The 12,725-nt window shown below is 37.7% G+C and overlaps 1 protein-coding gene across 1 annotated transcript in view; it reads left to right on the top strand.

Moving 5' to 3' along the window:
• FBXL7 (F-box and leucine rich repeat protein 7) overlaps positions 1 to 12,725 on the top strand; it is a 174,812-nt gene that overhangs the window by 40,688 nt on the left and 121,399 nt on the right. The window contains exon 2 of the mRNA XM_085052122.1: positions 517 to 606. Coding sequence (XP_084908248.1) covers positions 517 to 606 — 90 coding nt within the window. The remainder of the gene's footprint in view (positions 1 to 516; positions 607 to 12,725) is intronic.

Raw genomic sequence — 12,725 nt, 5'->3', positions numbered from 1 at the left:
TGAAATGGTGTATTACATCATGCAGTGAGCATGGTGAAGGAGAAAACAGCTACCTTACTCTTGTTTTCACATGACCAAGTGACTAGAATACATGATGTGAACACGTAAACCAGAAATCTAAACTCGTGTAATATATTTTGAACTTAACCATTTGTCCTCATCTGTGTTGGAGGTATTTGAATGAATAAACTGAGCATTTAAGTTTCTCTAATGTTGTTCATCACAAACATTTCATTTACAATGGAGCTTAGCAAATATGCAGTGAGAGGCCCTGTGGCACAGGAGGCTATTTCCAGCCTTAATATATGTGAAGATGCACATACTGGAAGTTATAGTACATTTAACTCCTACCCTGCTGTGTACAAAATGAGCATCAGCTGCTTTAAACTTAGTTTAAAGCTTCCTGGAGTTGTTCCAGGTTCAGATGTTGAAGGTCTTTCTATTTCAGAATTGATACTCATGGTTGTTCTCTCTCTCTCTCCCTCCCTCCCTCTCCACCCCTTTCTCCTTTTGCAGGCAAGGGCAGCTCAAGCATCTCATCCGACGTGAGTTCAAGTACGGATCACACACCCACCAAAGCCCAGAAGAATGCAGCTACCAGTGAAGGTAGGCAGCTGGTACTCATTACCCAGCTCAGGCCCCCAGCAGAATCCTAGCAGTTTTCAGAAGAGGAACCCCTCCTCCTCATTCCTTCTACGTACAGTAGCGTTGGTCTGCTAGGAATTCAAAAACAGTTCTTCCTTTTAAACAGTTTTCACTTCTGTCTGTGGCAGTTTCTGATTTAAGTTTGTGACAAGGGATTTAAGATGCTTCTGCAGAACCTTAGAGGATTAGAAGTAATTTTGTGTGCCACTTTTTCAGCAAAGGATTTTATACTTTAGATTTTATACTACCTGATTCTGCAGTCATATTTGAAGAATATGCTTGATAGGAGCTTTCTGACATACATTTTAGGTCAAATATCAGCCTCTTTCTTTTCTTACTGTGAACACCAAGAAAATGTGAGTTGTTTGAGATTAACTTTTCGAAAGTGTAGCTCTGCACATGAACAGCTGACACAGATTTAGTTAGGTCAGTACACCTCACCTACAATTACTGGAGTATGCCATCACCCAGGACTAGATTTTTAATGTCCAGGGGAAGGAGATGTCTTCTCTGTCAGTATTAGTACAATGTTGTATTAACTGACCTGTGAACAGAGAAATGCTGATTCTTCTATTCTGACTTCTTATAAGTGAGTAGGTGTGCACTGTTAAATGGAGGTCTATTTGCCCTAATTTTTACAATTGCAGCTTTTAAGGCTTAGAGGAAATAACTATATGTAGTTTAGTCATGCAAGCTAAAAGGATTTAAAAAAATTGTACATTTATATGCCTAAACTAGTATTTGTGCTCAACTCTGTCATAATGAATTGGTTATACTTGGTAGATACTGAATAATAATTTTGATTTCTTACACTTCTGTCACTACAAGTTAAGTTACAAGCTCTGGTTGCTCTCAGTCTAGCTTTATTTGTTATGGTTAGAAGAATTTAGACTTTTGAATAGTTCTTATTTGGCAAGCGTGATTATGGCTGTAGAATCTGTTCAGTAAAAGCAGTTCATGTAAATAATAAATAAGCACATAAATCACAAGAGTTATGTTGTTGGGTGTGCATAATCCCATACCATGAATGACTGTCTGGCACCTATGAATCATGAGAGATACTGGTTTAGAATCTGTGCTTTTCAGTCCAGCCAATACATTTAAAAATAAACAAATAAATGATTAATAATGTTAAGTTGAATAGTAGACTTCATGTTTCTCTAAACCTTAGATTCAAAATTTTGAGGAACCTGAGAAAGAGGTGAATTACCAGGACACAAAATAAATGTAGGAAATGTGTTCTCTGTATGATGGTCAGGAATGAAAAAAAAAAGAAACCACAAAAGAATAATGGAAACTCTGAAGTCAGCACTTAATAATTGCTCTACATTTCTGTTCTGCTTCAGTCTGTAAAGCATGGGGTTTTTTTCCCCTTGGTTCAAATAAGATAATGCAAAATAATCCTTTACTAATATCTAAGATTTATGTTCTTAATTAGCACTTTGTAGAGCCAGTGAATACTAATGTTGACCCTGAAATCTTCACCACTAGTTTACAGCTGATTAATTCATTAGTCAGAGAGGCTTAAAAGCAGGCCAGCAGATGCTGTAGTAAAAATATGTTTTTATGAGTTCACATGCAGGATCAGAGTTCAGAGCAGTGTTAGTTGTGTATTCCGTACTTGAAGGCAATTTCAGATGTCAGCCTAATTTTTCTGTGCCCTGGAGTAGTGTGATTTAACAAGCACTTATTTTGACAACAGATTCAGAAGTAGCTTCTACCTCAGCCTGTGCTATTGCTACCTTCCTACCATTTTTTTCTCCTGAGGAATTACTAATGTGGATCAGTTTAATATAGATTACCTTAATGTGGATTGTTGCATAATTTGGCAGATATTTTGCATGTCATAACCAGGGAGCGTAAGGATTCTGCAAAGGCAGAATTTTTTTACTAATGCTGCTTCTTTTCCCCATGAACAGTAGACTTATGCCGAAGGAGGATTCAGCTGATCTCAAAGACTCTTACCTTCCACAAGATGACTTGAGTTCTGTGCATACAGGACTAAATGTTTTTATCCTGTTCAGTTATAGAATGATGCCCAGGGACCAGCTAAGGAGTCTGATTGTGTTAGATGCTGTACAAGCAGTGGCATTTATTTTTGGTGTTTGCATAACATTTTTTAAACTGTTTGTTAGATTTACCTTTTCCACTCTAACATTTGCTTGCCATGGTACGGAAGTATCTGCCCACCACAGAGATGGGTGCATGTATGTTTCTTTTCACCAGAGACTGTTTACTGCAGGAACAGAATTCTCCAATTCTGCCTATATTGTAAATTCATAGCACTGTGTGCTGTCCTATGAATGAGCCATGTGTTGTGTGGCAAGCTGTATGCATCTAGGTTTGGTGTGGGAGGGACCTGGAAACTTTGCAGGTGGACTCTTTTTCACTTCCATTGCCATAGGAAATGATCCTGATTGAGCAAGTGGCAGACAGCTTCTTTGCATCATTTGAATTTATATTGCCAGCTGAATTCCTGAGTGCCCAGCTCTGTGAAGAGCATAATGTTTGTTTGGGGCTGAAGGCCTTCCACAGCTTCTGCTTTCCAGCTTTTCAAACAAACCTAATTCTTTCCAGTTCTGTACAGCTTGTCTTCTGTTTCTATAAGACAGGTAACACAACACTCATTGAAGCTGAATCAATGGTATGCCTTGAAACAAATAGAAAGGAGATTTGTGGGACTGATCCATCCAAACTCCGGTACTCTACAGCAGAGAAGCAGTCATGTAAAGCACTACTTGAGTACGGATTCCCAAGGACTGCAAAAAGATGTCAATCAGGACTCTTGCTTGAAAGAGCAAACCACCTCAGGAAGTATCTGACTGCAGGTGTTACCAGTTTAAGCAATCAAACCACACTCTTCATCCTGATGAATACAACCACGTTATCTGTCAAGTTTCCATGATGGTTCTCTACAGAATGGGTACCAGAAATGGATAACAAGATGCTTGTGTTGTTCCAGTCCTAGATATGCTGTTAAGGCAACATGAGTTAACTCTCTTGACGGACATGGATGGTGCAGTTATAGCCAAAATAATGGTACCCTCCCTCACATTGTGGATTTAGAGCATCTGTAGAGTTGTGGGATATTTTATGTTTCAAAGAGACAAAATATTGGGCACACTATTGAATGTGTCTGGGTGAGCTGCTCGTTGTCCCCCAGAGGAGGACAGTGTGTTTTGGTGTCCTTAGCCCAACAAGCTTCACTCAGTGATGCATTGGAGAGGTAACTACTGCTCTGTTTTCATTGCACAGAGTAAAGCAGACAGTACCTGGCAGACCATGCAGCTTCCTAAATTCAAGCTTTGAATTTGAGCTTTGAGGTACCAGTGATGCACTTGAGAGGGTTGCAAAGGTGAGGCTGTACTGTGCCAAAACTGGAGTCCAGTGGATCTCACTTGGTGTATTTCAGTGAAGGGAAGGTTGCAAACACCAGGTTTCTGGTCCTCTGTGTAAATCACAGGCTATAGAGACCTGTTTGTTTGGCTACAGCTTGGCTCAGAAGGAAGTGTGGTAGCCTGTTGGTGTGCATGCACACTGATGCCTCCATACTGTCTCCTGAGGATACAGTGTTCTTTAGCTTCAAATATACACTGCCTTTTCCTTCTTTTCTAGTCTCAGATGTTGTCTGCAATTCTGTAGCCTATCAATCAATTATAGTTAGAAACTTGAGAACACGTAAGTTTTTACAACCCCCCATTGCTCTTCAGGCAAGTGAAAAACTAAATGGATTTTTGTGGGCCATTTAAATGCAATTTGCTAGACACAGTCTCAGCTGGAATATTATTGTCTGAAACTTGATTTAGAAGATTAGACTGAATGACTGTTTCTGTATGGGCTTACTTTGATATGGTGAATTTTCTTCTAACACTTACCTGCAAAGCATGGAATGTTATGTCCAAGCTGGATGCTTTGTATTAACTTGACTGACTGTTTTTCAAATAAAAAAATCAATACTGTTTTCACTTCAGGTATAGAGCCTTTAAGATGTAATCCAGAGGCAGCTTTAAATTGAGAGCTCATGTATGAGCTCAATGTATAAGTTCTGATTTATTTCTCAGTTTCTGTAGAATTGAATTGAAGGATTAGGTCTGAAGCAAAACACTATTTTAGCAGAGGGGCTCAGTGCTGTGAAGTACTTCTGAATATATCCCGTTAAATCTTACTATTTTGAGTTTTGCAAAAATATGGTGAAGCCAGCTGCTGTATTCTGGAGAAGTTAAAATTTTATCTGTTTTTGGTTGACTTCTAGGGACCTTCAAAGAGTAAGTATTTTACTTTTTCTCCTTTTGCAGTACTCAAATTCTAGAGTACACTGCAATATATGTATAGTGTAGAGAACAAATGCATTTGTTTGGCAGTACCTGTTTGTATGCATCTTGACACAAGAGGTATTTCCCCTGTAGTTTAGGTGTGTACTGGACAAGCCTTTCCTCTTGTATACTCCTTCCTGTTCTGCTTGGGTTTTGAAGTGGTTCTGCTGGACTTGTCAGCACTGGGTTTACAGCTGGACTGGATGATCTCAAGGGTCTTTTCCAACCTAAGTGATTCTTTGATTCTCAGAGCAGCAGGGCCTATAGCCCGGTGGGAACAATAACATTTATTAAAAGCCATTCCTCCATTAAATCATCTTGGGAGGCAATTATGTGAAAATGTAGCACTTTGCAAATATGTAATGCTTTAATTACTCATGTGAAAGTGCTACTGTACCCTGTGCAAGATGATTCTGGCTCAGGTTGATCAGGCTGTGTTTGAGGCTGTTGGCCATCCTTTTATTGTGAGACCTGGCCAATGAAGCTTCTATATAGAAAAATTTTTTTCCAGAAAAAAATTGACCTCAGTAGCAGAAAACGCTTATCACTGGTCTACATGGTAGTATATTAAGTGACATTTCTTGAACACAAATTTATTTTGGTTGTGTGCCTCTCATTTCACCTTACAAGTGAGGGAACAAAGTACTTGATACAGGATACTTTCGGGGGGATGTAATTCTGTTAATTTCTTTTGGTTTCATAATCACATTCTTTCAAAACACGTGGTATCTTTTGTATCTCCGAGTAATTCTTGATTTATTCAATGAATTTAAGACTAGAAGTTCTTGCCTTGTGGACTGTGATGGACAATATGAAAAAATTGGGAAGATGGAGTAGGTTCTTTGCTTCTGAATGCTTTTTGTATTTTAAATGCTCCCTGATAGAGAATCAGCTCAAACTGATATGCAGATGAGTGCAGTCCTGATCTTTTTTTCATAGGGAGACAAAAATCTTAGAGAACCAGTTTGCAAATAGGTATCCTTTCTGCGTATTATGGTTCACATAAATAGGTGGGTAGCTGTGTTTGGTGTATCAGAGTTCCATTGAAGCTTTTGAGTTGTTTGTGTAGCTTCTTGGGGCACTGAACTGGGTGTTGTGGCAAAAGACTATTGCTCAAAAGAGAAGCAGTTTTTTACTGATTTTTCTTGATGATCCCTTTGGCAGAAAGAGCTTTTTAGATCCCTTATTTCATCTGATACCTGTTAAGAAATCTTTTCCCACTTCAGTTCTTTACCATTTTTATTTTCGTTGTCTCTTTGACATTAGAAGTTTATTAACCCAGTATCAGAAATTAAAACCTATAGATGTTCTTTCTGGATTAATGCAAATATATATATATAAATTCCTCTTCTTTTGATGGCAATACTCTTCCTTTTTGTCTCTGTCCTCATGTCATTGTAGTGTCTCACTGGATGTGTGGGCTCTCAGTTCTTCTGTTGAAGTTCTATCAAAGCAGGCTTTCTCTATGCCCAAGTGTGTCAGAAGTTGGTATGAATGCCTGAATTTGCCCCTGCTTGCTTGGAAATGGGCAGAGATTCAGTTGGCTTTGAATGAACTGTGACTGTTTTGAGTTGGTAGTGAAACAGGAGACTAGGTAAGTTTCCTGGGGTTTTGTGTTACTTTTCTAACAGGGGAGTTTTCTAGAAAAGTGAAATGTTGCATTGCAAAATGTGCCAAAACAGAATCATTTCAAGCCAAAAAGATTGAGGAGGAGTAAGAAGGGGCTGAGAGGCGTGACAGCTAATAAATCCTAACTATAAACAGTTTGGCTGAATAAACAGAGTTCACTATTTTAATTCCTTTAACCAACATATTTGAATGCATACACAAATATAATCACCTCAAGCCATATGTGAAGGTACAAAATAGTACAGAGCTTGCTCTTAAGCACTATTTTTTTGTGCTTAACCACATCTTGATATGCTTTTGCTATCTAATAGGCAGTGTTCCTGCAGAACTGTTCTGCTAATTACAACAATACCATTACAATCAGCATTTAAATTAGAGTTCAAATACAAGGCAAAAGTAGTTGGGACATTGGCAAGGTTAAAACTGCAAATTGAAACCTTATGTTATTCTGGCTAATTTGTACTGAAATGCTATAGCCAAATGTTTAAAACTTGCCCAAACAATACTAAGAACAAATTGGAAAGGTACGTGAAACTGCAGTCGCATTTGATCTGCTGCCTGAAATGTGAGACCCACCAGAGCAAATGCACTTACAGTACAGTTAGAGAGAAATGATCCCAATTTTAAAACCTGGCATTAGCTTTTCCAAGTCAAGTCTGATGCTTGGTAGGAGTGATTACAGTTTATTCAATTAACTGTAAATCTGATTTTAAGGCATCCAAGATCCCAAATGTAATTCTTTGGATAACGTGCTGTACCAAACTGCTTAAATACTGCTATCACAGGGAGGTTCTGACACTTAACTCTTCCTCCCGTTATTGCCTGTGATAGCTGTCTGAAGTAGTTTCCTTCTCTGAAAAGTGAAGTCATCTTGAAGTATATGATGAATGCCCAGCATTTGTTAGTCAAAACCCCATCCTTCTTGAATGGCAGACCGTCTCCTAAGACTTCTTGAAGAATATATACAACCTGATAATGCATATTTAAATATGTCAGGTTTATCCATTTTTCAGAATTTATGAACTGAGACTAGCAAATTCCTTCAGATTAGTTCTAGTTCTTGATTGAAATAATGAAATAAAATTGGAACAGCAATTTTTTTGAATATAACTTCACAATCCCTGTTAAGATGCTGTAGTTTAAATTTATTGCACAAAATATCCTGCCTTATGTTCATATATCTTATCTTTTAATGTCGGCTTGTCAAATGACTGCATAATTTTTAAGACTGATACCACCAACAGTGCCAAAACTAGCAGCATGCTTGAGAAATATCTGCTTAGAGTTGCTGAGCCATTCTGTTCTTCTCTTCTGGCTATTATACTATATTCCTGCTACTGTGTTTTTCTCAAGTTTGGCATCTCCTCATTTCTGCCAGCATTCCCAGATTTTCCTTAAAAAGTATGTACTGAAATTGGCTGATAAATGGCAGTTCAAGAGTGGATAATGATAATTCTTATGCTCCTGTTAATTCTGACTGCTGGATCATCATTGGTTTAGGCAGTTACAGCAAACTAGGCTGGAAGCATGAGCAGAAGTTGTGGGCATGGGTATAATCTGATGATTTGCCATCTACACATTCCTCTAGCCTTAATCAGCCTCACATTGAACATACAACTTGTGGTGGTGTGTCTGATGCATGGTCACTAACTGGCCACTGTGATACTTCTTTCACATTTAAGGACAGTTTTCGTCTTGAGCTGTGATGATGGATTTGGGAGTTTGTAACTCTTGAACCTCAAAGTAAAACTGTGGCATGAACAGTTTAAATAAAAGATTTTGTTTTGATAGAGAAAAACAAGTGCCTGTAGCAACCTATCAGCTATACTATGCTGGGAGGTTTTTATTTCCTTACTCTGTCCTCTTGGGTGTACATAGATGTGCCAGAAGGCAGGCAGCATTTCCTTAGAGATGCATTATAAATGCCTGTTTGCAAGATTCTGTAGTCACTTCAGATCAGACAGTTTGAGTTACCCTCCCACAAAGTACAGAGACTTTTCATAGGCGTGTAACCTCCCTGTGGTGTGTTTATGCAGCCTTGGATATGTGAATGAGTGAGTGGGAAGAAGCTTGATGGCTTTTCTGGATGACTGTAACCTGTCATGATGCTTGCAATGACTTGGACACGTCATGAATCTCCATTTTAAATTTTTATAATAGTTACCATTACTAAATTTTGGGGTTTACCAGGGCCTAATCTAATCTACACTGCTTTTATTTTTCCCTAACATGAAGTCCATTTCCTTTTTGTATATCTGAGTGAAATTTTACAGCACTGTAACCTACTATTAATTGTTTGTGGGAATTTTTTACCTTGTTCATTATAGGTAAATAATGCTGCATGGTAATCCCTGAAAGAAAAACAGTAAGAAATCTCAAGGATATGGGCAGTAGGAATAAATTCTTTCTTCCAGCTGTGGTGTTTGCTTAATCTGAAGGTATTTATATGTCCATGCAGACATATGTAAACATTGATTATTTCCTTATTTATTAGATACATCAACATCTCCTACCTCCACCCCATAAGATAAACATTTGTAAGCCTTGTCAGGTAGGGTTTGAGCTTCCATTTGACCAATAAAAACTTCATGTGGCACCCAGAAGTTCAGAAACTGTTCACTGTTCGAAGCAGTAATTTCCCTTGGTCAAGGAAGGACTTCTGTGGTTGTTTTCCTTGTAGAACAGGCACAAATGTGGTTTAAATGATAAAATTGTAATAGAACTGCCTTTTGTGGTCTCTAGCTTGGAAAACTCTTTGTGTGACCCTTCTTTTCAGTGGGCTGTGATAAACCATTAGCTTGAACTCTGCTTTGTGAAAATGCTCTCCTACTCTTGCTTTTCTTTCACTTTCAAAACAAGATTTTAGTAACTTCTTGTAATCTGAGGCAAAATTACAGCTCAATTTGATTTTAGCTGTGAATGTGTTTTCCCTTCGCTGTCCCTGTAGAGTTTCTCAAATTTCGTTTAATGCCCTCATACCTCACATTCAGTTGCAGTACACCTTTTCTGTCCAGCCTTGGGTTTGTCTTCTGAAAGTTTTTGCCATGTAAAACATTTGAAGCTGATCAAGAAGCTGATGTGCCTGGTTTTAATGGGACATTATTCTGGACCTGGCTAAAATTCACAATTTTGAATATCCTTTTTGTGTTCCATGAAAAAAGACTGACATCAGTGGGTGTCAGTTGGTGCTGTTAATTTGACAGACTACTTAAATATGTTTTGAGGAAAAAATCCTCAAGGAACATTTACTTTTCTTTCTTTTGAAATGGAATTAGATGAATGATGAATCTGCTTCTCTTCCTTCAACTTTTTGTAAAGATCACTTCTGCCACTGTCTAATTAAAGAAGACAGACTCCTGTAGCATTTACTGAAATATGAATATTTGCTGGACTATGCTAGGAATGTCACTCCCAATGAAAATGTATCCAAGTCAAAATAACAGCGCTGCCATTCAGTCACTGGGTTCAGATTTTACTAATCCTATTAAATAGCTATTTGGAATGAAAGAGAACTGGTATCTTCTCACCCTGATGTGTTAATCCTTTCACATACTTTAAATTCTGTTTACAATGTGTGCTTCTCTATGGCAAAAAAACAAAAGAAGCCCAAAACCACACATAAAATATCCCCACCTAATATTTTTGTGTGTTGCTTTGATGATACCAGGTGTTTCTAAAATATTGCTCATAAGGAGAAGACTGTGAAGATTCTGAGGCAAAGATGAGATTTGGTTGTGAGAAACTATTTGTCATGATTATTGACAGATGCTCATTTTGGATTAGACAGAAGACAAATGCTCTGAACTGAAGAAAACGAGGCTCAGAACTGATGTAATTTATCTCATGTCCTAATTTCTGGTATTGGTTATTCCAGTTTTGATATGAACAGAAGCCTAAAGTGAAAGCACAAGGGTAGCCTCTTGAATTTGGTGTTAATGCCCAGACTATTAGAGTAAATTCTTACTATCCTTCATTTGTGCTTTAATTCAGAACTGTAATTGTCTCAATGCTGCTTAAATGTCGCACCTGCTAATTTTAGAGAAATGGGAGCATAAAATATTAGATCAACTCCTTATATATCCTTGTCTCAGAGAAAGATCTTTTCTCATGTATCTTGGAAATAAGATGAGTGTAGAAGGACAATATGCCATGAACTTTCACTGTTAAACGTTTTCCTGATTCTAAATAGTAGCAACAATGTTTAACTATGTGATATTCTGTACTATTTTTGGAGAAATAATAATAAAACTGTAACTAAACAATAACTATACTATTTGCCTAGTAGGAGGAAAAAAGAAATGTAGTTGGAACTGCAAGCAGTAAAACTAGGTAAAAGAAACTGAAAAACAGTATCTGCAAAGTAATAATTTAAAAAAAAAGTTAAAAGTATGTGTGATCAAACCTTTTTTTTCTACTGTCTATTTCTCAATATGATCTATTATGCTTATAAAGTTAGCAGGCTCAGATACTGCAGAAAAGACAAAGTGTTTCTTTTGGGCCCCTTCATGGAAATTGTGACTTTTTGCCTGAATGGTTAGCCAGTGCATGCCAGTAAAACCAGTAGTAGTAGATAGTTTAGTTAATAGCAAATGTAATAATGGTGAATCTTTGGAATCTGATATTACTTGGGTAACCAGATAGACTTCCTTAATCCAAAACATAAATCATAAACTCTGTGTGAAACTTAATGATATTTATCTTGGGATTGTGAGTGTGGTTCTAAAAAATAGTTCACATACCAGTCTGAAAATGTTGCTCATTGTCTTGGATTAAATATACCTTTACTCATAATTCAAGAGGAAGTGTCACTAATTTCAAATTCTAAGAGAGGCCATCTTTCTTCAAAACTTGAAGGAGTTCAGTTATTGTCTGAGAGTCATTGAACCTATGGTTATGTCCCATCAACAACAGCTTGAGCTGTTCTTATAAGGACTCACAGTGAAATAGTGAGATAAACTGTAGCTAGTGATCAATCATTACACAAAGTCTCTATGAAAAGAAAATAATTTAAACTTAAGTGAAAATCTGAGGCATGTTTCTCAGCTCCTTTTAACCTCAGGCCAAGATCATCTTTGGTATGAAATGACACTGGTCTCCATTTGTGTCTTGACACATTTCTCTGTAGCAAGAAAAATATGTGTATTTTAGGTGCTAGGGTGCTATTTATGTGTTAGAGGGTTATTTATTTCTGTTTGTGTTCATTTACTAGTGTCCAGGAAGCTAAATTCAAGATTTGGATGAGCTTCAACTCTTCCCATCTGTGTGTGCATTGGAATTTTCAAGAAATTTGGCATGGGAGGATGCTAAACTGCGAACACGTCGTCAGTCCTCACCTCATTAACACTGTATTGCAGTAGTTTGTGGTGTGTGCATGTTTACTCGAAAGCTAGAAAGGTTTTGTTGCCTTGGTTGCTTCTTGAAAATTAAACAAGTAACATCAATTTTGTTCTGACTTGGAGTATTTTTTTAATACTAAAGTGGTTGAAATATCAACGGAAAAAGTTTGCTTCTCCTTGCACTGTAATCTTTTCAGTTCTGCCCCAGTTTTGTGGGCAAATCTTGTGGTCTGTTAATGGTGTGTTCAGCTCAGAATTAGATCTTCTACTGAGCTTGCAAGTGTTTAGGCTCCTGTGCTGTTTCATTGACATGCTGGCTTAACATCCTCATTTGTACACCATGCCTGTCTTAATTTGATCTAAATGAAGGACACTCCTGCCCCCAGTTTGTCAAGGCATCCTGTGCAGAGCTCTGGAAGTGTGACATGATGCCTTTGCTTGCCATGCCAGATGTCCTTAATCTAATTCTGCTTAATGTGGATGTGCAACTTAGCTGGAGCTTTTGAAGCATCAGGTATCCTGGTCAGAGCCATTGCCATTTAAACATCTGGAAGTAGTTGAAAAATCATAATTTCCTCCTTTTCCTTGAGGAAAGAATTGTAGGCTGACGGAACAAGGCCAGGGAAAACCAGGTGTTTAACTATGTTGCACCATCTTGTAAATGATGTTGTCTTACACATCCAGAGCATGATAGTCTTCAGATAGCAGTGCTCAAGCCATGAATCACTCCATGGCAAAGGCTTAAAAGTTAAAAATAAAAGCTTTTATATAGGTGTTGAAATACATGGTCTTATTCTCAGTG

Source organism: Lichenostomus cassidix, chromosome 2 (genome assembly GCF_008360975.1).
Source record: "Lichenostomus cassidix isolate B80296 chromosome 2, HeHo_3.0, whole genome shotgun sequence".
Taxonomy (NCBI): domain Eukaryota; kingdom Metazoa; phylum Chordata; class Aves; order Passeriformes; family Meliphagidae; genus Lichenostomus; species Lichenostomus cassidix.
The sequence above is the reverse complement of the archived record's forward strand: the minus strand, read 5'-3'. Positions and strand labels throughout refer to the sequence as shown.